The sequence below is a fragment of the Mobula birostris genome, chromosome 23, assembly GCF_030028105.1.
Source record: "Mobula birostris isolate sMobBir1 chromosome 23, sMobBir1.hap1, whole genome shotgun sequence".
Lineage (NCBI taxonomy): Eukaryota > Metazoa > Chordata > Chondrichthyes > Myliobatiformes > Myliobatidae > Mobula > Mobula birostris.
The window spans coordinates 50,040,487-50,068,246 of NC_092392.1; the positions used below are offsets into that span (position 1 = coordinate 50,040,487).

A 27,760-nucleotide genomic window follows, 5' to 3' on the forward strand; every position below is an offset into this window, starting at 1 on the left:
CTAAACATAAAGTAGTACAGCTCAAGGAGAGGCCTTTTGACCCATGATGTTGTGCCAAACTAATTAAACTAGTAATTAAATAACTAACTAAACTAATCTGTTCTGCTTACACAAAGTCCATCTGTTCTCTGCACATTCCTGTACTGGCTCCACTACCAGCACTGGCAGCTGTGTACTTTTTAATCAACTTTATCAATAGCTGTATGGTCAGCAATTGTAAAGGACACTGCAGAGAGTGCTGTAAAGAGTGACATGGATTTCAATGCATAACCAGCGTAGTTTTACAAAAAGAGGTATTTCTGTTTGTAAAAGTGATGGGCAAGTCCTTGACCTGGCGGCCTGTACTTTATTCTGCAAGTGTTGCCAGGTTTGGAATCCTCACAAGAAGTGGGACGAGAATGGTAATGAAAGGCCTTTTTCTACATCAGAGCTAGTCAGTCTGGAGTGTTTGACCAGAAGTGGTTCTCAGGCAAAGACTGTGTTCCATAAAGGACGGCTGGAACAAAAAATGTGAGAAGATTATCAATTGTGACTAAGCCTTGCAATGCCTTATGTTTTAGAACAGTGGTCCCCAACCACCGGGCCGCAAAGCATGTGCTACCGAGCCGCGAGGAAACGATATGAGTCAGCTGCACCTTTCGTCATTTCCTGTCACGCACTGTTGAACTTGAACATAGGGTTGCCAACTGTCCCGTATTAGCCGGGGCATCCGGTATATTGGGCTAAATTGGTTTGTCCCATACGGGGCCACCCGTGTTCTGTATTTCCCCCGCTAAGGTAGAGCGCTTCTATGAAACCTTTCGTGCTGAAATGGCGTAAAGCGAAGAAGCAATTACCATTAATTTATATGAGAAAAGTTTTTGAGTGTTCCCAGACCCAAAAAATAAACTACCAAATCATACCAAATAACACATAAAACCTAAAATAATTCTAACATATAGTAAAAGCATTAATGATATGATAAATACACAGCCTATATAAAGTAGAAATAATGTATGTACAGTGTAGTTTCTCTTAACAGAATCGGGAAGATTAAGCCAAAACCAATTTGTGGGGGGAAAAAATCGGCATGTGTGTGCATGCGCACGTCACACATGCGAATGTCATGCATGCGCACACAGAAGCCCACGCAAGGCTTCATGGTCATGGTAGTCTTTCTCGAGGTAAACACAATTGTCTCATCAACACACACAAAAAATGCTGGTGAACACAGCAGGCCTGGCAGCATCTATAGGAAGAGGTACAATTGACTTTTCGGGCCGGGACCCTTCGTCAGGATTTGACTGCTACTTTTGTCCCTTATTTGGGAGTGAGAAAGTTGGCAGTCCTAACTGTAAAAGACTTGTTGAGGTGAGTTTAACCCTACTTGAACCCCCCGCCCCCCCCGGTTGACCGGTCTGCAAGAATATTGTCAATATTAAACCAGTCCGCGGTGCAAGAAAGGTTGGGGACCCCTGTCTTAGAACTGTGTTGCTCCCCTGCTACTGGCATATTTATTTAGAAGAAACTCTTGATTTTTCCAGGTTCGATGAGACTATCTCCAATGAAAAGCCACCAGGAAACGGTTGCATCATTCTGTAAAGTTTCCATGCGTCATAAAGGGCTGGACTCTATTCTGTACAAACAGGATGAGCTGAGACATACCATGTTTGAAGAAGGCTTGTAGTGTACCTTGAATCAAAACTGAAACTGTTGATTTGTACCTGAATGTTTTGTTGTCCAAACTGGCAGAGGATGTTACCCTTGAAATTTACAAAGCCAAGTAGTTTCTTTATATGATTCACTGTCTGATTCCTGCTGTATACTATAAAGTGCCAGTGGTTCTGCAAGACAGCTTGTGCTGGGAGTGCAGGAGTCAGCCATGCAGTTAATGTTAGCTAACTGCTCTATTTTGAATCCTAGCAGGTTTTGCTTTCAACCATAAGCAGTTCAGTTCTACGCTCCTATACTGTTGCTTGAATTTCCTGGACCTGGGGATTGAGAAATAACTGTTCTTTGTACCACTGCTATATTAGTGGATGCATTCTCAATGAAAACACGGAAGTTTTTTGGTACAAACAATCTGAGCCATTGCATGTTAGCATAAGGTTGGATGTTGATCTGGATTAGCAGAATTACAAGCACTATTTGATATCCGTGTAAAGGACATTATGAATGGTGACGCATTGCCACGAAGAGAGGCCATGAGTGGCTGGCATGAATTGAAGGACTTTTGAAGCTGGTTAGAAATGTGCTGTGCATTGAAATTTGAAATTGAGACTTGAGCTAAAAGATGGCACCGATACTTGCAATGTTAACCCTCAATTGCTCCCACCTTTTGAACTCTTGGTAAGCAGCCATTGTGAATGGCTGAGAATTTGTTAACATGCACTGGCACTAATCCAACTTTGAATTACAGAGGTCTGATGCTTCGTGAACATCTAAATATCCCGACTTGTGCTCATGACACACCAAAGAGAAATATCCCCTGACTGAAAGCCATTTAAATTGGCATTGAATTGCCAGACATATACCCATGCAAGTGATCAGTTCAGAACCTAATAAACCAGCAGGCAATAGCAATTTTGATCAAGCAGGTATGATACTGGTGCCGTTGAAAATACTATTTAATGAGCGGATCCTGAATGTTCACATTGCAAGCCAGGACAGATCTGCCTCAAACAAGGAACAAGTTTTAATTAATGCTTTAATGATGTGTCCTCAATTATAGATCACCACTGATTATATTAGCACTAATTGCTTAATGTTCCTTGGTCATTACTAAAATAGCTATTAATTTGTGATACAGGCTAATGAATAAGAAACTTTTTTCAGATATTTTATAATCATTAGGCTGAGGGATGCTTCTCAGCAACATACGAGTTTAATCTTTCATTGCGAGTACCACTTAAAATACAACTTGACAAATTATGGGCTTCTGTGCTTTAAGGAATTGCGGTGGGGAGAATATTAAAGAAAATTTGAAGTGTTCTATAAAATTACCTCTATTTAATTCAAAGCATATATTATTTGTTTAAAGAAATGTGATACTAATATGATTTTTGTTTGCAGGGAGCATGAAGGGAAAAAAATCTTCAGTCATCTTGCTGAGTGGTTTTAGTAGCCATTGGCCAATTTTGGCTGCAGTGTTACTTATTAAAAATGTTTGAAGTTTTTGATAATACCCCTTCCCCCATTACTTAAAACAAAAATATAAGCTCTGTTAAAACTGTCAGCTGTCTAGACATGTTATTTTTAAGAAGATCCACTGCTCCTTTGAGGTCTGTCTGCTCAACTCGCACTTTTTTAAAAAACGTTGAGGAATCAATTTTAAAATAAAATTTTGCTGAAAAATAAAAGGGCTAGCATTAAGTTGCAGAAATTGGTTTGCAATAAAGATTGCAGAGCTGCTTCCAATGATACCTCAGTTTCTATGACAAATGTGAAGAATTTTACTGATACTTTTGCAAACTAAAGAGGAATAAAGTTACATGCAAATTTTGTGTCAAGCTATTTATGTTATTACTAAACCTTGCTCATAAATTTCTTTGAAATACACTGGAATCTTCTGTCTATCTTGCTGTATAATCAAAACTGATTGCTAAAATGCTTGTCAGATGTGTTGTGTCATGAAGTGAGGGTGATTGCCACACCATGACGAGGATATGGATTAATGTTTGCAGCCTCCAACACAGTAGATTTCTGGTTAGGGTCAGGCTGCTTGGAGAAAGGGCAATGTTCCTAAGCAAGAGAAGAAAGTAATGGGATGGAGCAGGTTGGCAAAGCAAGCTTGGGTTTATGTGCAAACTGTCAATAAGGAAGAAATCTACAAAAGATTAGGTAGCCAACCTCCTTCAGAAAATGCTGCTCATTTTATTTTTCCTCCGTGAAATTCTTAATTACTCTCACTAGAGTCCTGGGTTAAACCCCAACCTTGGGACCTCTCCGAGTGGTTGTAAATGTGTTCCCCCTGTTACTACATGGGTTGCCTCCAGTTTCTCCCCACATCTTAAAGATGTTCACTTTGGTTGGATAAATTGCCCCTAGTGTGTAGATTAGTGGTTGAGTCTGGTGGGGGGGGGGGGTCATCGAAGAGAATAGGAGTGGAATAATATTGAACAAATCCAGGCTTAGTGTAAGATGGTTGATTGATGTTCAGTGCAGTCTTGAGGTGGAGCTTATTTCTGTGTTGCATATCCCCAAGATTTGATAACCAAAAACAACCCAGGTTATTTTATTTACTGATATGAATTACTTTGTTGTTAAAAATTTGCATCAAACTCAAATGATGAATGATTGAAAGATGTTACTGGCCTTGTAATAAGCTGCTGACTTACCATGAATGCACAGCATGATTTTGTGGGAAGGCAAACAGTGTTTTAATCTTTATTGCAATATGATTTTATGATTTCAGTACAACTGTGGGGCTATTTTACCCCTGGTGAGGCTGCAACTGAAATATAGTTTGCAAATCTGGTCTCACCACCCATGGACTGATTAACTTGCAATATAAAGCGTGCAGCAAAGTTTCACCAAGCTGAATTTACTGTGTGAAGAGAGATTAAGCAGACTGGCCCCATGATCTTGAATTTAGAAGAACACGAGGTGTTCACATAATGTATGAAAGGGCTGGGCAGGATTGGTGCAGAAGTAGGTTTCCTTTGGCTGTGGTCCCAAAGACCAGGGTGCTCAATCTCAGAATAAAGGATCAGCCATTCAGGACAGAGATGAGAATAAAGTTCTTCAATTGGTGAAGCTTTCTGCACGCTCCCCCCCTCCCCCCACCAGGGTGCGGAGACTGAATATGTTCAAGACCATTTTAAGAGAGCAACGGGATTCAGGTCGATGTAGGAAATGGCGTTGAGGTAGAAGTTTGACCATGAGCTCATTGAATGGTAGAGCAGACACCAGGGGCAGAATGATCTTCCAGTGTTCCTATTTCTGTTCCTATAATGTAATGAAGTGCTTTATTGTGCTATTGTATTATATACCTTTGTTCTACAGTGAATGCTTGCAAGAAAATTAATCTCAGGGTAGTGTATAGTTACAGATACATACACCCTTTGATAATAAATTTACTTTGAAATTTGATACTTTCCTCTTTGCTTGTTTTGCTTCTTTGCTGGCTTTGCTCTCTCAATTAATCTTGAAAAATGCAGGTGAAAAATTCAAGCACACAAATAACACGTGCAGTTTGTTTCCTTATTGAAAATAGGGCTGAATGATAAACTCTTATTTCTCATCCATTTAATTGTGATAATTTTCCACTCTGTTCACTGTACAATTACAGTTAAACTCACATTTTTGTCCTAACTCAAACATACTGTCAAATACTTGAGCCGGGATAAGAATTTGGGTGTGGACGAAGATTAGCAGTAAATAAAACTTGCATGAAATGCTTGCTTTCCAAAATAAGAAACTAAGTTGTTAAAGAGGAATAACTATTCTCTGGGTTGAACAGAGGCCTCGTGCTGTGTCTCAAGTAGGGCTTGCACATGGAAAAGTTGCACAGATTTTAGAGAGCAGGGATAAGCTGGCAGCTGGTGAGATCAATAGCGAGTCAGCCAATTATAGAGACTGGAGACGGAGCCGTGCCAGAACAAAACCATGCTGAGATGTCATAGGCTGAGCAGAAGACACAGGAGGTGGGAAGGTTTTTAAAGGCTCCCCTCTCCAATAGCTAATTTGAAACAAAAGCTAGAGAACTCAGGAGAATTGTCAGTCACTGTTTAAGATTTGAACTCTTTCAAAATCTCAGATTTCCATAATTGTGGTTTTTTTTATCGTTTGTGAGTAAAAATTTGGTTGGTTTTCAAACAGAAGATTTGGGATTAGTATCAGATTAAGCAGTTTCTTTTCAAGGAAATCATAGGTGTAACTCATACAGAATTTCATCACAAGACTGCATTTTTTAAAGGGATAGGACCCAGTTTGCTCTCTCCCATCTGGCAGGAAAAATTGGCAAGTTCCAGAGGTGAAAAGCTGTATTGTAGAATTATACTCGAGGTAAATAATTTAACAATGATGAGTGTTGAAAATTGATGCTGAACAGTTCAAAATTTCATTTGGGCCAATAGATTTATGACACCCTGTGGCGAGGTAATACACTTCCTTCGTAAAGGGTTATCGTTTCAGCGAAGTATGATGGGTGTTTACTTTATTCAATATTCTTGAATTTGCTGCAGATTCAGACTTCCTCCGTCCTTTCCTATTCGGCTGTGCAGCCTGTTTAGATCCTGAAGCAGTGTGCAGTGGCAAGCTGTCGACGGAATAACGCTTCTGCCTTGGGCCTGTTGACTGAACATAAAAGACACACAACCTCTAAAGATCTACTGGTCAAGTTCTTAAGCATTTTCCACCTTTTTTAAAACAAAACCAGAGCATAACTGGATTGCACCCTATGACCCAAGGGCTTTGGAAATAACAGCTCTGAATACAAATTTCAATGCAATGAACATGTTGCTGGAGGAACTCAGCAGGTCAGGCAGCATCTGTGGAGGGAAATGGACTGTTCACATTTCCAGTCAAGATCTTTCATCTAGACTGAAAAGTAGGGAGAATATAACCAGTGTAAAGAGTACAGGGAAAGAAGCTGACAAGTGACAGGTAATTTCAGATTTAAAAAGTAACAGGCAGATAGGAAGAGTGCTTGTACTCACTGGAATTTAGAAGAACGTGGAGGATCTTTATTGAAATATGTCAGTTTGATTGGCCTAGATTGAGTGGATGTGAAGAAGATGCTTCCTATAATAGACCATAGGTGCAGGAGTAGGCCATTCAGCCCTTCGACCCAGCACCACCATTCACTGTGATCATGGCTGATCATCCACAATCAGTACTCTTTTCCTGCCTTCTCCCCATATCCCTTCACTCCGCTATCTTTAAGAGCTCTATCTAACTCTTTCTTGAAAGAATCCAGATAATTGGCCTCCACTACCTTCTGTGGCAGAGCATTCCACAGAACCACAACCCTCTGTGTGAAAAAGTTTTTCCTCAACTCTGTTCTAATTGTCTGCCCCTTATTCTTAAACTGCGGCCTCTGGTTCTGGACTCCCCCAACATTGGGAGCATGTTTCCTGCCTCTAGCGTGTCCAATCCCTTAATAATCTTATATGTTTCAATCAGATCCCCTCTCATCCTTCTAAATTCCAGTATATACAACCCCAGTTGTTCCAATCTTTCAACATATGACAGTCCCGGCATCCCAGGAATTAATCTCGTGAACCTACGCTGCACTCCCTCAATAGCTAGAATGTCCTTCCTCAAATTTGGAGACCAAAACTGTACACAATATTCCAGGTATGGGAAAGTCTAGGACCAGAGGGCACAGCCTCAGAATACCAGGATGTCACTTTAGAACAGAGATGTAGAGAAATTTCTTTAGCCAGGGAGTGGTGAATCTGTGGGATTCACAGACAGCTGTGGAGGCCAAGACACTGGGTATATTTAAAGTGGAGATTGATAGATTTGAATAGTAAAGGCCTCAAAGGTCAAGGAAAGAAGGCAGAGGAATGGGGTTGAGAAAGATAGTAAGCCATGATGGAATGGCAGAGTCCTCTCTATAGGCCGAATGTCTTCCTATCTAAGAGTGGAAATAGCGAAAGAGGCTGGGAAGTGACAGCTGGAAGCAACAAAGGGCTGCAAGTGATGAATCTAATAGGAAAGTGGGGCCTAGAATTAAAGAAGAGAGTGGTTTGGGCAGATGAGAACAATAGGGAGAGGGGATGATTAGATGAAGGAGGAAAACGAACAGGGTGATGGTGGGTGTAGGGGAAGAGACAAAAAGAAACAGGGACCAGTTTACTTCTAATTGGAAAATTCAATGTTCAAGCTGTCGGCTTGAGACTACCTATGCAGAATGTGAGTGTTTTGTTACATGGAGTGCCCTTCCAGGGGTGGTGGTAGAGACAGATAATTAGGGGAATTTTAATTAGGGTAACTAGAAAGGCACATGGATGGTAGGAAAAATAGAGGGCTATATGGGAGGGAAGGGTTACATCAGGGTTTCTCAACCGGGGTTCCACCAGAGATCGTGATTAAAAGAAAATAAACATCGCGATGCTAGCACTCGTCGTGGTGGGCAATGACTGAGCAGCCCCATTATCAATCTCGTTAGAGTTCTCTCAGCCCACTATCGCAGTGTGCAGTAGGACAGTGTTAATTTGGTTGAGTCCATTCTCAGTTTCTGAAGTGAGATAGGGGAGGCTGTTGATAATTGGTGAGCATTGTATTGCACGGAGGGGGGGACACGGTAGGCTGATATTTGGTGAGTGCATGGAGGGGAGGATGGCAGGCTGATGAAGAGCATCAAGTGTGATTCCCAAGCATGAAATGGACTCGCCTAACTTCGGCTGTGGTGTTAGCCTCTCCCTCCCGAATACCTCGCCCAACCTTCCCTGACGTGCTGCTGACTGACTTATGGGAGTGAAAAAACTAGCAGTAAGGTAGAAAGTTTATTATGTTTACCTTATGAGTTCTTAAAATTTATGAAGGAGAAAGAAAGACTAATTTCTAGAAAGGTAAGCTAATTATTTTTTTCAAGAAAGGTTGGCTCAAAATTCATTCTCTACTCGAGGGCATTAATAATTATTTTTTGATTATTATATCTACAATTTATTGATCACAGTAATGTACAATGAGCTGTAGATATAATAATTTTTACACAGGGAATCCCTGAGACCTGAAAATTATTTCAAGGGTTCCTCTAGGGCAGAAAGGTTGAGAAAGGCTGGGTTAGATTGATCTTAGAGTGGGTTAAAGATTGTCACAACAACATGGACCAAATGGCCTTTACTGTTGTGTAATGTCCTATTTTACTATAGTTTGAATTTAGCCTCCTCACGCAGACAGTGGGGAAGGTCGGGACTGGCATGCTGATGTGGGAATGTGGAGGGGAATTAAACTGGCTTGCAACCAGGAACTCCAGAAGACCAGGTCTCCAGCAAAGTGGTGGCCTAATCTGCACTTCATCTTACAAACTTCATTGTGTTTGATGAAATAGGGCTGACATTTTTTATTCTTGGAGTCATCACTGAACTAGATGAATTAGCTAACTGTTCATTGTGTTTTCTCTTTGGTTCCATCCTAAATTTGAATGCCAGGCTTCATGGTGAATCTGCCATTGCTGCATGTGGCGGAGGTGTAGTGGTCAGGTCATTCACGGTTCTGAACTAACACTAGGTTCTGAGGTCAAAGCCTCAGCGCAGCTGTGGAATTTAAATTGTGAACAACTTGGAAAATTAAACCATCATTGCTTAGGTGAGTTTTTAATATAAAAGTGACAACAACTACAAATCTAAAATCAAAGCAAAACGTGCTGGAAGCATTCATCAGTTCAGCCAGGACCTGTGAGATGAGAAAGAGAGCTTAACGCCTCAATCGATTGTTAGAACCCACAAGAAATACTTATTGTAAAATACACACAAAATGCTGGAGGAACTCAGCAAGTCAGGCAACTTCTATGGAAGGGAATAAACAGTCGATATTTCGGGCTGACCCCCTTCATCAGGTCTGGTCTTCACCCAAAATGTCAGCTCTTTACTCCCCTCTGTACATGCAGCCCGACTTGCTGCGTTCCTCCAGCATTTTGTATTGCTCAAGGTTTTGAGCAACTGCAGAATCTGTTTATACTTTGTGTAAATTAGTTTCCCCATTCATTGAAGTAACTTCCAATGTTGTCCAGAAAAAGAGATTGTGGAGCTATTGAGTTGAAAGAAGGCCATTTGGTGCAACATGCCCGTGAAACTGTGACCGTGCACGCAGCAGTGCTGGACAGTGTGTGTCACATAGGAAGTTACCAACCAACACTGAGCCTTGCCAACAGGCAAGCAATTGGGCTTAACTGTATGAAAAATCAAATGACTCAATTAAAAGAGCTCATAAAAGGGTTTCGCTGAACAGGAAAACTGAAGAAGAGACTCTGCTCGAAACATCAACTGGTTACTCTTTTCCATATATATTGCCTGGCCTGCTGAGTTCCTCCAGCATTTTGTGTGTGTTGCTTAAGAAAACTGTGGATATGTTTTCTTCCTACACTTAACTGAAGAAGTAACACTTCAAATCCTAACGTGAATCTGCCATCAAAGATTTCCTTCAATTGTAACTCTCCATTTAATGCACTAATATTCAACGTGCATAGTGGAAACCTAGGGCAGGCTATATTCATGGTAACACTCAGCATCATGTTTATCTGGACAGGAGCAATTTCTTTCCTGGGTTAATCCTTTAATCAAAGGTAAAATCAATTTTTATATCAGTGCTTGTGTACGGCTACTCCAGTTCAGCTACTTGTCAATGATAACCCCTAGGATATTGATAGATGGGGATTTGTTCTTTCTGGACAAAGCCATTGGCCAGCAATTGTGGGTCGCCAACATTATTTGCCACCTAACAGCCCAGGCCTGGATGACTTAACCACTCAGATACTTGCACACTTTATGATACATTTCTCCATAACACAGGGACTGCATGCAAGTTGCACACCCTTCAGCCAGCTCTGCAAAGGCCTTCACCTCGTTCCATTCCCCTTCCTTTATCTTTCCTTCACTTGACTTTTGAAACATAATTCTGGAGTTTGCTCTGCTATTTCTGAGAGGATCATCTCAGCACAAGCTGCCAGAGGAAGTGGTCGAGGGCACTTAAAAGGCACTGAGATAGGTGGGTCGCTGGAGGAGAGGGGTTGGAAGGATTATGGGCTGAGCACAGTCAATTAGGATTAGCAGGGAGGGTGCTGTAATTGTCATGGACCAGTTGGGCCACAGGGCCTGTTTTTGTGGTGTATTACTTTACGATTCTATGACAGCCTGTGTTCTGGTGGCCATTTGCAAAAAGAAATCAAATGACATCGGGGTAATTTAGAGCAGTGGTCCCCAACCTCCGGGCCGCGGACCAATACTGGGCCGCAAAGCATGCAGGGCTGCAGCGGTAGCCGGAACGCACCCAGTACATCTTTAAGAAAACTGAAATAAACAAGCTAATTAATTAGGTGCCGCCCAGTATGTAAATAATTAATTAGATTGCATTGCCTCTCATCTGGGCCAATATTTACATGCTGGGCGGCACCTAATTAATTAACTTGTTTATTTCAGCTTTTTCCTTAAAGATATGCTGGGTGCATTCTGGCTACTGCTGCACCGCTGCATTCTTCATGGCCCAGAGGTTGGGGACCACTGATTTAGAGCCTTTCAAAGAATTGCGTGACAATGAATCTACAGTCTGGATTAGACCATCACATTGGTTTTCCTGTTCTCATTTGTAACTTGTGGTACCCTCAAGGTCCTGACTCATATGTATGTGGAAATAGTTCATCTTTAAGGTAAGAATCCTGTTTTATATGCCTCTTTCTAATCTCTTTCCATATCCTATCTACTGATCTAGAGAAGCCCAGTTGTCTATCCTCATTATCCAAGATATGTTCTGATTTATTTTTTCAATCATGTATGTGGGGATGGGATTAGCTCAGTGGTGTAGCTAGTACAGCCACTGCCTCATAATTGGGATGAACCTCACTGCCAGCCCTATCTGTGTGGACTTGGCAAAGTGAAGTCTGTGACTGCACGCGTTTCCTCAGATGTTCTGTTTCCTCCCATATCTCAGAGGTGTGCAATGTGGCCAACAACTGGCTACTGTAAATGGCCGTAGTGTAGCTGACTTGGTAGAACCCGGGACAATTGATTGGAATGTGGGGAGTATAAACTGGGATGTGTGTAAATGGGGTCTGACATCCATGGCTGTCTTGGTGGGCCAAAGAGCCTCTTTCCATTCTGTGGATCTATTGCCGGCATTGATCGTCCATCCATATAGACCATGAATAGAAGAGGCAGTCGAAAGCCAAGTACATAGCAGGCCTGGAGCCAATTAAAGGTCAGGCTTGGTAAACAGGGCACATTTCCTTCCATGAATGGTATTAATTAACCAGGATTTTTTCAAGATGGCTTCTGTTACTATGAAAAGTTTTAAATCTCCAGGTTAAATCTAATGCCTTGGATTTAAATTCTTCAGATATTGCAATGGGATTTGTAAATCCAAAATCTGGTTGTTAATCCAGTAATTTAACTGTACTTAGATGCAATCGTTAATTTTTGTGAGTGTTGCCTATAAATAGGTAACCAGCTTTTTTCCCTGCATTTTCAGTTTACCTGGGAGTCTTTTCATAAAGGTGAATGACGTTCTATGTGCGAACCAGTGATTGATGCTTAAAAATAAATACCTTTGTTGTAAGTTTATCAGAATTCGTACTGGCCTTGGAATTTGTGGCTAGACAAGCTAAGTTGTCATCCTCATCCGCTCCATTCTCTTCAATTGTTTCCTCATTCTGGCTGTTTGTGTTCAGCTTCCATTGTTTCATCATTTCCAAGACATTTTTGGGTCTTTCTTTATTACTCACATCTCCCTGAAAACAACACAAATTAAACTGTACCAAATCCTCTTTTCATAGAACATAGAACGGTAGAGCATTGTATAGGCCTTTTAGCCCATGATGTGGTGTAGACTTGTATAACCTTGTACAATTAATTTATCCCATCCCTCCTACATAAGCCTCCATTTTTCTTATATCCATGTGACTTTTTAAAACCTTTTCAATGCTCCTATCGTATCAGCCTCCGCCCCCACTCTGGCTGTGCTTTCCAAGCATCCACAACTCTGTGAGTAAACAATAAAACTACCTCTGACATCTCCCTTAAACTTCCCTCCAGTCAACTTAAACAGATGTCCTCTGGTATTTCCTTAGAAAGTACAGAACAGAAGCAGGCCCTTTGGCCCATCTAGTCCATGCCAAAACCATTTGAACTGTCCATTCTCATTGATCTGCACCGAGATCATACAGGTGGCCCCCGTTTTCCGAACGTTCGCTTTACGGCATCTCGCTGTTACGAAAGACCTACGTTAATTACCTGTTTTCGCTAACAGAAGGTGTTTTCACTGTTACGAAAAAAGGCAGTGCGCACCCGAACAGCCAAGCTCCTCCCCCAGAACTCCATTCTAGCTGCTTAAACACGTGCTTTATCTCGATTTATCTTGTGCATCAGTTAGCAAGATGAGTTCTAAGGTATCGGAAAAGCCTAAAAGAGCTCGTAAGGGTGTTACACTTAGCGTAAAACTAGACACAATTAAGCGTTTCAATCGTGGTGAATGAAGTAAGGACATTGTTGGCGCGTTGAACTTGCCTTCGTCCACCATTCGCGCTATTTATACACAGAGAGAGAATTTTGAAAGCTGCCGATGTTACTGTTGGTTCTGCTCATAGCAAAGTGGTCTCTCTTAGTCGGCATCCAGTAATGGATAAAATGGAAAGTCTATTGCTTGAGTGGATTGATGGATGTACAAAGCGTGGTGTTCCGTTAAGTTTTCTTATACTTAAGGAGAAATCAGTCAGCCTTTTTAATAAACTGAAACAGAAAGCACTGGACGATGATGATGAAAGTGGAATTTAAAGGTAGTCATGGGTGGTTTGATCGGTTTCTGATGCGAGGGCAGCTTCATAGTTTAACGTTTACCGGAGAGAGTGCTTCGGCTGATACTGAAGCTGCCGAAAAGCTCCCAGCAGAACTGAAGAAGATAATTACAGAAGGTGGTTATTCGTATAAGCAAGTGTTTAACTGTGACAAAACTGCAATTTATTGGAGCCTTCCCGATTCCGGTAAGTGAAACTACACTGCACATACATTACTTCTACTTTATATAGGCAGTGTATTTTTGTGTTATTTGGTATGATTTGGCAGCTTCATATCTTAAAGGTTACTGGAGAGAGTGTTTCTGCCCAGAGTGCTTGCGCCGTGTTTCTGCCGAGAGCACTGCCGTGAGATTTTCGCTGCCCCAGATAGTGCTGCAGAAAAGCATTTCTACTTTATATAGGCTGTGTATTTATCATATCATTCCTGCTTTTACTATATGTTACTGTTATTTTAGGTTTTATGTGTTACTTGGCATGATTTGGTAGGTTTTTTTTGGGTCTGGGAACGCTCAAAAAATTTTCCCATATTAATAAATGGTAATTGCTTATTCACTTTACGACATTCCGGCTTACGAACCATTTCATAGGAGCGCTGTACCTTCGGATAGCGGGGAAAACCTGTATCCATGTACCTATCCAAACTTTCCCTAAACATTGAAATCAAGTTCGCATGCAACCCTTGTGCTGGCAGCTCATTCCACACTTTTGCGACCCTCTGTTTGACGAAGTTTCCCCTCGTTCCCCTTAAACCTCTCATCTTTCACCCTCAACCCATGACCCATGACCTCTGTCACACCCAACCTCATTGGAAAAAGCCTGTTTGCATTTACCCTATCTATATCCATCATAATTTTGTATTCTTCCATCAAATCTCCTCTCAATCTTCTACATCCTAAAGAATACAGTCCTAACCTATTCAATCTTTCCTTATAACTCAGGTTCTCCAGACCCTGCAACATTATTGTGAATTTTCTCACCACTCTTTCAACCCTGCTTACATCTTTCCTGTAGGTAGGTGACCAAAACTGCACACAGTACTCCCAGTTCGGTCTCACCAACATCTTATGCAACTTCAATATAACATCCCATCTTCTGCGCTCAGTACATTGATTTACGAAGGCCAATGTGCCAAAAGCTTTCTTTACGACCCTTGATGCAATGTGGACTGGAGGTAGTGAAGGCAAAGAAAGCAAAAGCAATCACGTGTTGATCAAAGCCCAGCCTGTTTGTTTGTGTAAATTTTCTTCTAAAATACATTCAGATTTTTACAGATTACCCAAATTTTTGATCTCATTAGAAATATAAAATTTGCCAATATATTTGCTTAAACATTAGACTGCATGAGTGCTCTTGGGGATCGTGGACTGTAAATTTTTTCCACTACTGTGCATTGAAGTGGCTGGTAGTCCAGAATGAAGAGCCCTCCCTTCCTCTGAACTCACCCTGTCAATCACCACCCGATTCACTCCTGACCCGTGTTTTAATTTTCTACCCACATTCACTTTGACAAAATGGATCGAATTTTATCATGAAAAATTCAGATAGTTCTTTGAACAGTGTTTCACACAGAGCTCCAGCTCTTTGTTAAAATGTTTGTTGTATGCTCGTCTGTACTCTGTGAAAGAACTGTGTGAGCTTTTGAGACTGCTGCACCTTTCAAAAAGATCAGGGCTGATCCTGTGCCTCAAGTCCACTCTTCAATTCCCATCGCCAGCTGTCTGCACAGAGGTGTTTCTCCTTAATTCATATCTAAATGTCTGAATACCCTGAAACCTTTGCCTCCATGACTAAACATGTGAGATCACAATCTCTAGACCTCTCTTCTCTCAGCACCTTGCCTGCCTTAATGAGGATCACAACAGTTTTTTTTGACTTTTTATTCTATTTAGAGACAGCATGATAACAGGCCATTCAGCCCAGCAAGCCTGTGCTGTTCAATTACACCCATGTGACCATTTCACCTACTAAATCATGAAATATAGGAGCAGAATTAGGCCATTTGGCCCATCGAGTCTGCTCCACCATTTTGTCACGGCTGATCCAATTTTCCTCTCTGTCCTAATCTTCTGCCTTCTCCCTGTATCCGTTCATGCCTTGACCAATCAAGAATCTATCAGCCTCTGCCCTAAATATACATAAAGACTTGGCCTCCACTGTGGCAAAGAATTCTCCATTTTCTGGCTAAAGAAATTCTTCCTCATCTCTGTTCTAAAAGGACATCCCCCTATTCTGAGGCTGTGTCCTCTGGTCTTAGACTCTCCCACCATAGGAAACATCACATCCACTCTATCAAGGCCTTTCACCATTTGATTAATTAATGAGATCACCTTTGAGAGAATACAGGCCCAGAGCCATCATATGCTTTTCATATGACAAGCTATTCTATCCTAGAATCATTTTCATGATCCTCCTTTGAAACCTCTCTAGTTTCAGCATATACTTTCTAAGATAAGGGGCCCAGAACTGCTCACAATACTCCAAGTGAGGCCTCACTCATGCTTTATAAAGCCTAAACATTACTTCCTTACTTTTATAATCTAGTCCTCTTGAAATGATTGCTAAGATCACATTTGCCTTCCTCACCACTGACTCAACCTGCAAAATAAGGAATCCTGCACAAGAACTCCCAACTCCCTTTGTGTCTCAGTATTTTGTATTTTTTCTGCATTTAGAAAATAGTCAACCCTTTCATTTCTTCCACTAAAGTGCACAACCATTCACTTCCCGACACTGTATTCCATCTGCCATTTCTTTGCCCATTCTCCTAATCTCTCTGTCCTTCTGTAGCCTCTCTACTTCCTCAAAACTACCTGTGCCTTCACCTATTTTCATATTGTCTACAAACTTTGCAACAAAGTCATCAATCCCTCATCCAAATCATTGGCATATAACATAAAAAGAATTGATCCCAACACAAACCCCTGCGGAACACCACTAGTTACCAGCAGCCAATCAGAAAATGCTCCCTTAATTCCCAGTCTTTGCCTTCTGCAAGTTAGCCACTGTTTTATCTTTCCTGCACTACCATGGGCTCGTAGCTTGTTAAGGAACTTCATGTGGCACCATGTCAAAGGCCTTCTGAAATCCGTACACAACATCAACCGATTCTCCTTTGCCTATGCTGCTTGTTATTTCTTCAAAGAGGTCCAACAGATTTGAGAAAACCATGCTGAATACATTTTATTATGTGCCCCAAGTACCCCGAGACCACCTCCTCAATAATCAAATCCAACATCTTCCCAGCACTGAGGTCAGACTAACTAGCCTATAGTTTCCTTTCTTCTGCCTTTCTCTCTTCTTGAAGAGTGGAGTAACATTTGCAATTTTCTAACCTTCTGGAACCATTCCAGAATCTAGTGATTCTTGAAATATCATTACTAGTGCCTCCACAATCTCTTCAGCCACTGTTTCAGAATCTTGAGATGTACACCATCTGGTGCAGATGATCTATCTACCTTCAGACCTTTCAGCTTCTCATGAACCTTCTCTCCAGTAATGGTAACTTCATACACTTCATGAGCCCTGACACCTGGAGCTTCCACCATACTTCCTCTATTTTCCACAGTGAAGGTTGATTTAAAATATGTATTCAGTTCAACCGCCATTTCCTTGTTCCCCATTACTACCTCTCCAGCATCGTTTTCCAGTGATCTGATATCCGCTCTCATCTCTCTTTTACATTTTATGTATCTGAAGAAATTTTTGGTATCCTCTTTAAAACTATTGGGTAGCTTATTTTTGTATTCCATCTTCACCTTCTTAATGACTTTTTTTAGTTGCCTTCTGTTGGATTTTAAAACCTTCCCAATCCTCTAATTTCCCACTTTTTTTTGCTCTATTATATTCCCTCTCTTTGGTTTTTATGTTGGCTTTGACTTCTCTTGTTAGCCATGGTTGTGTCATCTTGCCTTTAGAATACTTCTTCCTTTTTAGGATGTATATATCCTCTGCCTTCCTCATTGCTTCCAGAAGTTCCAGCCATTGCTGCTCTGCTGTCATCCCAGCCAGCGTTCTTTTCCAAACAATTCTGGCCAGCTCCTCTCATGCATCTGTAATTCCCTTTACTCCACTGTAATACTGATACATCTGACTTTAGTTTCTCCTTCTCAAATTTCAAGATGAATTTGGTCATCTTATTATCACTTGCCCCTAATTGTTGTTTTACCTTAAGGTCTCTAAAAAATTCTGGTTCATTGCACAACACCCTCTCCAGAATAGCTGATCCCCTAGTGGGCTCAACCACACTCTGCTCTAAAAAACTATCTCAGGGGCATTCTAGAAAATCCCTCTCTTGGATTCCAGCACCAGTCTGATTTTCCCAATCTACCTGCGCATAGAAATTCCCTATAACTATTGTAATGTTGCCCTTTTAGCATGCATTTTCTATCTTCTGGTGTAATTTGTAAACCATATCCTTACTACTGTTTGGGGTCTGTATACAACCCCCATCAAGGCTTTTTCACCCTTGCAGATCCTTGGTTCTAAAAACAATAATTCAACACCTTTTGACCCAATGACAACTCTTTCTAATGATTTGATTTGATTTTTTACCAACAGAGCAAAACCGCATCCTATGCCTTCCTGCCTGTCCTTTCGATACAATACGCATTCTTGGACATTAAGCGTCCAGCTATAATCTTCTTTCAGCCTTAGTTCAGTGATAGCTACAACAATATACCTGCCAATCTACAACTGTGCTATAAGTTCATCTACCTTATTCCATATACTGCACATATTCAAATATAACACCTTCAGTCTTGTATTCACCCTCATCAATTTTGTCTGCCTTTTACGTTGCAACTCACCCTGTTGACTGCAATTTTGCCCTTTCAATGGCCTCTCCTCACCACAAGTTGTCTCTCTTTTGTGACGAAAGTACACATAGACTAAGATGTTAACTGTCCTGTGCTGGCACCAGTGGAATCAGCAGTTGGTCTGCCACCTATCTTCAGGAGAAAGAGAGATAAGGAAAACAATGGAGCATCATTTGGAGATGTTAATGAAGGGACGGGAGAGTTTAACGGAAGGAGAGCTGTCAAGATCGGCTCCTCTTTGAACCCTGAACTGTTTGAAGTGATGGACAGGCGATACCCCAGCAGGGGGATAAAAAGGGACAGGTTCGCTAAGGCAGCACACACGACACCACAAGGTAATGAGACCCTGGAAGCGGTGCGCCTCCCATAAGTCGGTGGGAGTTTTGGAGGGGCTGGTCGCGGGACCAAGCCATAGACGCACAGGGTGGAAAGGTACGATCGGCGGGAACCTGGTGTGTGTCCGCCCTTGCCTGGGTGCCAGGTTCACTGCAGAGGAGCGATCGTATCTGAAAACGGAGGGGGGTCACAGTCGGTGACCTCAGAAGACATTACAAAGGGCTCGCCTGAAAGCTGACTGCGAAGACTATTGAAGGTCTGTGTGGAAGCCGTTTGAATATTCATTCACTTCTGCTCTCTCTCTCCTTCCTCCCCCTGTCCATCGCCATGGCAGTGATTACTGTGAACTGAACTGAACTCAATTGAACTGAACTTTGCGTCACTTTGAAACTGGTCATTTACCCCTAGACGACGATAGAGCTTGATTGATTCTGTTATCCTGGTTCTGTGTACATGTGTGTTTATCATTGCTGAACTGTTGCATTTATATCCTTACTATTAGAGTACTGTGTTGCTTATTTCTTTAATAAAACTTTCTTAGTTTCAGTAATCCAGACTCCAACTGAGTGATCCATTTCTGCTGGTTTGGCAATCCAGTTACGGGATACGTAACACTTTGTAAACCAGCTCTCTCACCTTTAATACTACCATCCACCTTTCCTATGCTACTTCTTGCATTGAAAGATATGCAGCTTATTACACTAGTTGCACCATGCTCAGCCTTTTGATTCCTAACTTTGTCTGAGGTCTTACCAACATCTACCTCTTCAACCTCTCCACTAACTGTTCTGGCACTTCGGTTCCCATCTCCCTGCAACTCTAGTTTAAACCCCACCATGAAGCATTAACAAACTTTCCCACTAGGATATTAGTCCCCCCTCCAGTTCATGTGTGAACCATCCCTTCTGTACAAGTCCTATCTTCCCTGGAAGAGAGCCCAGTGATCCAAAAATCTTATGCCCTCCCTCCTACACTAACTTCTTAGCCACATATTAAACAAAATAATCTTCCTCTTTCTGGCCTCACTAGTATGTCATAGTCATAGTCATACTTTATTGATCCTGGGGGAAATTGATTTTCATTACAGTTGCACCATAAATAATAAATAGTAATAAAACCATAAATAGTTAAATAGTAATATGTAAATTATGCCAGGAAATAACTCCAGGACCAGCCTATTGGCTCAGGGTGTCTGACCCTCCAAGGGAGGAGCTGTAAAGTTTGATGGCCACAGGCAGGAATGACTTCCTATGACGCTCTGTGTTGCATCTTGGTGGAATGAGTCTTTGGCTGAATGTACTCCTGTGCCCAACTAGTCCATTATGTGTGGAAGGGAGACATTGTCCAAGATGGCATGCAACTTGGACAGCATCCTCTTTTCAGAAACCACCGTCAGAGAGTCCAGTTCCATCCCCACAACATCACTGGCCTTACAAATGAGTTTGTTGATTCTGTTGGTGTCTGCTACCCTCAGCCTGCTGCCCCAGCACACAACAGCAAACATGATCGCACTGGCCACCACAGACTCACAGGCAGAGTTAGCATCATGAGATCACAACCCTGGAGGTCCTGTCCTTTAACTTAGCACCTAACTCCTGAATTCCCTACGCAGTCCTACCCATGCCATTGGCTGTTCACCCTCCCACTAAGAATGCTGAGGACTTGATCCGAGATATCCGGGAGGCAACAGTACGTCTTTGGAATGTGGGACGTGACTGGAATGACCAGAGGAAACCCATGCAGTTACAGGAAGAACCTGCAAACTCCTTAAAGACAGCTGCGATATTGATTGCAGTCACCAGAGCTGTAATAGTGTTATGCTAACTTTATGCTACTCCTTCTAAATCTAGGCCAGTTTGAGCAAATTTGATAATCGAGCACAATGCCAATAATCCTTGGGACTTAAAACAAGCAGATTTTCAAACCATTGGATACTATTCCTATTAATACATGTAACCAGGTGACCGTTGAACATAATTTTTTACTGTTAAGCTGCACTTATGTATTCACCCTGGCAAAGGCTAAATAGCTGCCTGTGCCTTTAAGAGAAAATGGTGATGTCATTTTCCATGTGTGGAATAGAAAGAAGAGTTACCATGTTCTAGAATGATGTTCGAGTGCTTTTCAGGTTTGGTGTGGAAAGATTTTTGCAAGTAGGTATCGATGCTGATCAGGGCTGTTGTGTGAATTTCCTTATTGGTCGAGTAGTGTGAGTGAGGAGAACTCGTTTCAGGGTCTAGCCTACATATGTTTGGAAGTTAAGCAGGAGCGTGCCAAAAATAGCCACTACTGTATTGGCTTTGTATCATTTGTTTCATTTATTTTCATACTGCATACTGCATATGTAACAAGGGTGTGGACCTTGTTACATATGCAGTATGCAGTAAGCTGAGATTGTAACAGCAGGAACTGTTCTTTTTAATTCATTTTGTCATTTTTATCTTGATGCCCTCCTTCTGCATTAAAACGTCTAAAACAGATAAAGGAATCAAAGACTCGAAAAAGCATTTGTGGTCCTGCGTGTGTAATTTTCCCCAGGCTACAAAATACACTAACGTAGTTTTTATTTCAGATTTCTTTAGTATCTGACACAATAGTGAACCCAGATAGAAGGGAGCAGGAATTAAATAAGCACTCCAAACCCTTAGCCTCAGGCACATTCCTACCCATGTTCTTGACCCTTGGTGTCCCTGACTCTGACCTTGTACCCATTCCAGAATCCAGAACCCACTCTGGACCATAGTTAAGACTCCTGGCTCTGACCACTTGCACTCTGGAATTCCAGTTTACATTTCTTGAACAATGAATTAGCTCAGAGGTGGCCAACTTTTTACATTCCATGCGTCAATTTTTTCACGCATGAGTTCAGATGCGATTTTTTTTCACGCACGAATCCTATATTAACATATTTTTACAAGAATTGAATGGGGATACAAGAGTTGTATGGCACATCTGAACTTGATGCATGGACTGTAAAAGGTTGGCCACCCCTGAATTAGCCTAATGTCACGTCATCAGGATTTCGGAACAGATTATCAGAGTTTTACTGTTGCTTGAATATATTGGCATGAGAGAGAAAACGAAAGATGTGATGTACAAAGTTTTAAGTTAAAAAATTTCAAACAAGGTATTATAAAATGAATTACTCTTTAGTAGGCTAATACACAGTCATGATTATCAATTTGATTTAAATTTTTTAAAACTATAATGCTGATCCTCTTTGATCAAACCCCCATAATTTGTCAAGGTGAAGCATTGCATTCACTTGATGTTCATTCCACAGAATCAGTTAAGTGAAGACATTCTTCATAGTCAAATGATGGCTTGCTAGAGAAGCACATTGATTGAGCCTAATTAGTTCTATCCCTCCGTAGATCGACACATTTGTACCATCACTGGAGTTCGTGAGCATGGCTCGAAAACAAAGAGGCGGCCCAATGACCCAGCTTTAGAGCTGCTGTCTCACAGCTCAAAGGATCCAGATTCAATCTTGATCTCTGATTGTGTGTGTGTGTGTGTGTGTGTGTGTGTGTGTGTGTGTGTGTGTGTATGTTTCCCATGTAACCCATTTCCTCTAACATCCCAAAGATGTGCAGGTTGGTAGGGTAAGTTACCCCTAGTATGTACAATGGTGTGCAAAAGTCTTACGCATATATATTTATATCTAGGGTGCCTAAGACACTTGCACAGTACTGTAGTAGTTCTATTTATTATACTGTACTGCTGCAAAAAAAGGATAAATTTCATGACATATGTGAGTGATGATAAACCTGATTCTGATATGGGTCTCTAGTGTGGACTGAGAGTGGGAACGGGGCAGGGAGAGGGGAGTCATGGTTGGGAAAAGGAGACGGGAGAGGGGAGTGAGCAGGAAGCACCAGAGACACGTTCTGTAATGATCAATAAACCAATTGTTTGGAATTAACTGACCTCGTCTAGTGCCTCAGAGATGGGTGCGCCTGCACCCGCGCCACACCTCACGCCTGGCACTCCTTGTCTGCCACCCGTACCATAACCCTCCGACAGTGCTCCGCTCTCTCCATCCCCAACATCCCTTGCTCCCGCCAGATTTACAACCTCACTCGCCGCACCATGTTGACAAATATAGAACTGTGAAAAACGTCTCATGTACCCTGACTATATACACGTGTCTAAGATGTTTGCACAGTACTGTAGCTGAGAAGTAGAATCTGGCAGTAGGGGAGTTAAAAGGTTCATTTATTATCAAAGCAGGTACGCAGTATACACCCCTGAGATTCATCTTCTCCAGATAGCAACGAAACAAAGAAAACCAAGGAAGAGAAAAAGCAAACCTACTCCCCACCACCACCCCGGATAAAAAAAAGAATGGGAGCACAATCACCAACCCACAAAACCCCCCTTCCTCCGCACATAAAGCAACAAGAATATTGGCCCCCAAACTCCCTTCCTCACACAAAAAACTAACAAAGCACAACAAGAATATCAACCCCCAAAACCCCCTCCACCCACAAAAAAAACGAGAAAGAGCAGGTGACGACACAATATAAAAACCATAGTCGATAATCCAATCCATAAAGACAGAACCATGGTAAAATCTTCATCATCATGAGACTGTGGGGTGAATATGCTAGTGGGTGAATTAGTGGGGAATGGCATTGTTCCTTGAGTCAGTAAAGACTTGATGGGCAGGAGCTGATAAAGGAATATAATGAATAGCAACTAAATGAAAAACCCACTTGCGATAAAGACAAAAGCAAAACTGCACAGTTATATCTGTCTGAATATGTACGGCTGAATAAGCAATGCACATTTGTGCACTATGATCAATTTCATGCTACAAAACAAAGTATTAATAAGTGCTCACTGTTATCCAATGGTGATTTAGCAGTTCACTAGCTGTCATTCTGTGGGCTGGATCCACTATCAGTAGGCCTTTTAACACACAGTGTCCTGTTGAAAAGAAATCCAAAATGGAATGTATTAGTCATGTTGTGAACATTTTTGAGAATAATCCTAGCGCATTAAAACAATTCTTTCATGTGTGACAGTAGAACTGTAAGGAGAACTGGCTGAACGGCATCACATGGCTACAAAGATTGTTGGCCCACAGGAAACCCAGCAGCGTAGCTATCCGTTCCTTGTTCAACATCTTCATATAAATGCCAGGCATTCTATAATCAGGGAGTTGACATCTTGCATGCCTAGCACGCATGGTAAGTTCTTGGGAGAATTATTCAGAGTCATTTTGCCTTTCTGACAGGGAACTTCGACTTTTCATCTGCTCTTCAGAATAAAGATACCTTCAGCATGCAGAAAGAGCTTGTGCTTTTATGTAGGCCCTAAGACTCTGCTCATCACATCACAGAAACCAGCCTCCCTCCATGGACTCTTGTCTACACTTCTCGCTGCTTTGGCAAAGAAGTTAACATAATTGATACCCCACCCACCTCAGATATTGTGTCTTTTCTCCTCCTCCCATGAGTCCTTTGACCTCACAGGGTACTTTGTCATGGCACTGGACCTTATCGTTTGCCTACGCCGCACTTTCTCTGTAAATGTAGCACAATGTTCTGCATTCTGTTTCTACTTTTTCATTATACTACTTCGATCTATTAATGTTGTGCAATGATCTGTACGGATGTCATACAAAACAGAGTTTCTTACTCTACCTCAATACATGTGACAATAATGAAATATTTGCCAATTATTGTGTCCTGCATTTTGAGTAAGACTATTAGTGAGATTGGAGGAACTCACCAGGTCCACACTGACTACAAACCACCTACTTGTACTAATTCTATAGCAGTCCTATTTTATTTCCCACTGTTCACTAAACTCCCCCTGAAATTCTACCTGTCACCAACATCCAGGGAACAATTTACAATGCCCAAGCAAGCAACCAACCAACCTTCACATCCTTAGGATGTCAGAGGAAACTGAGCACTGAAAGGAAACTCACAGTCACAGGGAAAACAGTGACGTTTCACGCAGACAGTTCTACTATCGATATCACTGTGACACTGCTACTCAGTACTCTAATAAGAAAATTTCACAGTAATGTCTTCTGTAAAGCAACATACAGTACAATGATAAAGCAGTTGTCCCTTGTTTCACTAGCAAATGTGTACAGTTCCATAGAAAATGGGAACGTTACTCCACATAATACAAGTCACTGTCTCGACTCAAAGAACTTTCATCTGAGCTGGTGACAAGTCCTGTCAATGTGATGCTCCATGTCTGATTTTTTTGCATAGAGCCAACAATCATTCCATGGTCAAAGTCACTTAGATGACATGTCTTTCCCATTCTGATGCTTAGTCTGAACAACAACTGAACTTCCTAACCATGTCTGTGTGCTTTTATGCATTGAGTTGCTGCACCATGATTAGCTGATTAGATGTTTGGATTAACGAGCAGCTGTATCTAGTAAAGTAGCCACTGAGTGTACTTATACGACTTCAAGATTCATTTTTGCAGGCATTTACAGGAAAGTAAAGAATTACAATAGAATTTATGAAAAGCTGTACTTAACAAAGACAGACAAGTCTTACCACTCTCACTAAGTGACATCAGAGACGAGTGAGAAAAATCCAGCTCCCCTTTCTTGATTTTCTGATACAGCTCTTCTGATGTTGTAGCTGTAAAAGGAGCTTGACCACACAGCCTACAAAACAAAGGAAAATAAAGAATTCCTATTATTTTACCTTCACCATTAGCTCCATGCTTTTACTGACGCCTAGGGTATGGTAGTCAGCTGGGCGTTCTAATGAATTTAGTTAAAGAATTTGATTAATTTGGTTCCTTGAGGTAAAACCAATACAGGTGGCCCGTTTTTCGAATGTTTGCTTTATGACAGCTTGCTGTTATGAAAGACCTACATTACCTGTTTTCGCTAACCAAAGAGGATTTTCACTTTTACGTAAAAAAGACCCCCGCATTATACGTGTGTTTACCCCGAGAAAGACTACCATGACCGTGAAGCCTTGTGCGGGCAGTTGTGTGCGCATGCGTGTTCGTGCCGATTTTTTTTCTCCAAATCGATTTTGGCTCGCTGTCTTCCCCATTTTGTTAAGTGAAACTACACTGTACATACATTATTTCTACTTTATATAGGCTGTGTATTTATCATATCATTCCTGCTTTTACTATATGTTCGTGTTATTTGTTATGATTTGGTAGGTTATTTTTTGGGTCTGGGAACGCTCAAAAATTTTTGCCATATAAGTTAATGGTAATTGCTTCTTCGCTTTACGACATTTCGGCTTACAAACAGTTTCATAGGAACGCTCTACCTTCCGATAGCGGGGGAAACCTGTATTTCATGATGGGGTCCCAGCAGTGGAAATTAAGCAGCGACTTGTGACACAGTCTTGATCTGATTGCGCTGCCAGCTTTAATGGCAGATCCTCTGTATCACTGACAATCAACAAGCCATCTAAGAGTCATTTCTAAAATACTGCAGCCTCCTCTCATGTCAAACATGTCCTTGTTTATGAAGATGCCAAGGATTCCAAACCTATGACTGCCATTAGTTATAATGTATTTACTATGTAAACAGCATTACAGCATACAAGGTGATTTGAACACTTTAAACCACTTTTTTATAATGCCGTTTACATTGTAAATACATGTAGGTAATTATGGTTTTATGCACATTTTATTTTATATTTGTACTTCAACCTTCAACTTTTTAATATATAATTCTTTACTCTTACTAATTGTTGACTGTTGTTCTATTGTTGCACATTGTGCCCTGACCAACACACCACAGCAAATTACATGTACATGAAAGTGATGAATAAAGTTGATCTTTGATCCTAATCATTGAAACAATGTTGAATTTTGCTATTCAACTATATGAATGGACATGATTCTGTGCTGACGTCCCTCAAAGATTACCCTAAATCTTGCACTATCCAAACTCTCAGCATATGTTTCTCTGTCTGTAACTTGTCTACACTATCCCATGTGTGACAATGACATCTTCATTATGGTCCTGACTTGCTTAAGGTCACTCCCTAGATTATGACTGGGTTTTCAACTTGAGAACTGGTCATAAGTCAGAAACAAACAAAAACTGCGGGTGGGAGAGGATCACAGAACAACTATGACAAGAGAGCGAGCAGGCATGGAAACAGCGGACGTTCAGTGAGTGAACTATGTTCTATGTTCGGTGCTCCCAGCTCCGCTCAGCGTGACCCAGCCCCCAATTGTTTCACGAAAGGTGTGGGAAGGGGAACTAGGGCAGTCGGAAATGCCTCATTCCTCCCCAGAAGAAGCCTACAGCTCTGCACCAGTTGGCAACTCCATCCCACTGGTCTCCCAAATGTATGTTCATATGTCGAACATTCAGAACTAACACATTTCAGTTTTGGACAAGACTTCAAGTGAAAATTTTATGTTTATCCTGTGCAACATATTCTTTATTTTAAAGCTGTCAGGCCCTTTTGCATGATAAGAACATAAGGATTAGGAGTAAGAGTAGGCCATCTGGCCCATCGACCATTCAATAAGATCATGGCTGATCTGACCATGGACTCATCTCCACCTACCTACCTTTTCCCCATAACCCTTAATGAGGCCATTACAAAGTCACTATTATTTGCAAGAATCCAGAAAGGTGAATTCATGCCTAGTTTTCCATGATCTACTGACTCACTTTCAAGGACTCTTTACAACTCATGTTCTCAGTATTATTTTTATTTACACATTATGTCTTCTTTTGCACATTGATGTCTTTCAGTCTTTGTATGTTTATGTACTGTTTTCGTAAAATTTCTTTTTATCCCTGTTAATGCCTTCAAGAAAATGAATCTCAAGGTAACATATGGTAATATATAGAGTATGTACTTTGATTAAAAAAGTACTTTGAACTTTGAATTTTCTGGCCCTTAAATTCCAAATCCACACCACCTCTATGCAAGATAGCACCTGAGATCAGGATTGAACCCAGGTCTCTGGCACTTTGAGGCAGTGGCGCAAAGAGTAGAGCCTCTGCCTCAAAGTGCCGGAGACCTGGAGACCTGGAGACTTCAGCTGTGATCTTGTGTAGAGTGTGCAGCTTCTCCCTAAGAGCATATGAGTGCTCTGATTCCTCCTACATCCCAAAGATGTACAGGTTGTTAGCTTAAGTGGTCCTAGTTAAATCTCTCTGGTGGGAGTTGTATACCTGTTGCAAAAGAAGGTAGGGAGAATC

At 41.4% G+C, this 27,760-nt stretch overlaps 2 protein-coding genes across 4 annotated transcripts in view; one reads left to right on the forward strand and one right to left on the reverse strand.

Moving 5' to 3' along the window:
* The window catches only part of arhgef39 (Rho guanine nucleotide exchange factor (GEF) 39), a 92,592-nt gene extending 87,581 nt beyond the window's left edge, over nucleotides 1-5,011 (forward strand). For all 3 annotated transcript variants that reach the window (XM_072240961.1, XM_072240962.1, XM_072240963.1), the window contains exon 13: nucleotides 1,524-5,011. In XM_072240961.1, coding sequence (XP_072097062.1) covers nucleotides 1,524-1,581 — 58 coding nt within the window. In that variant the 3' untranslated portion in view covers nucleotides 1,582-5,011. The remainder of the gene's footprint in view (nucleotides 1-1,523) is intronic.
* A 212-nt stretch (nucleotides 5,012-5,223) lies between these two features.
* The window catches only part of LOC140186731 (serine/threonine-protein kinase 33-like), a 119,204-nt gene continuing 96,667 nt past the window's right edge, over nucleotides 5,224-27,760 (reverse strand). Inside the window, exons 9-12 of the mRNA XM_072241244.1 lie at nucleotides 25,116-25,228; nucleotides 23,429-23,514; nucleotides 12,188-12,370; nucleotides 5,224-6,276 (exon numbers count right to left, since the gene is read on the reverse strand). Of these exons, the coding sequence (XP_072097345.1) occupies nucleotides 6,103-6,276; nucleotides 12,188-12,370; nucleotides 23,429-23,514; nucleotides 25,116-25,228 (556 nt within the window). The 3' untranslated portion in view covers nucleotides 5,224-6,102. The remainder of the gene's footprint in view (nucleotides 6,277-12,187; nucleotides 12,371-23,428; nucleotides 23,515-25,115; nucleotides 25,229-27,760) is intronic.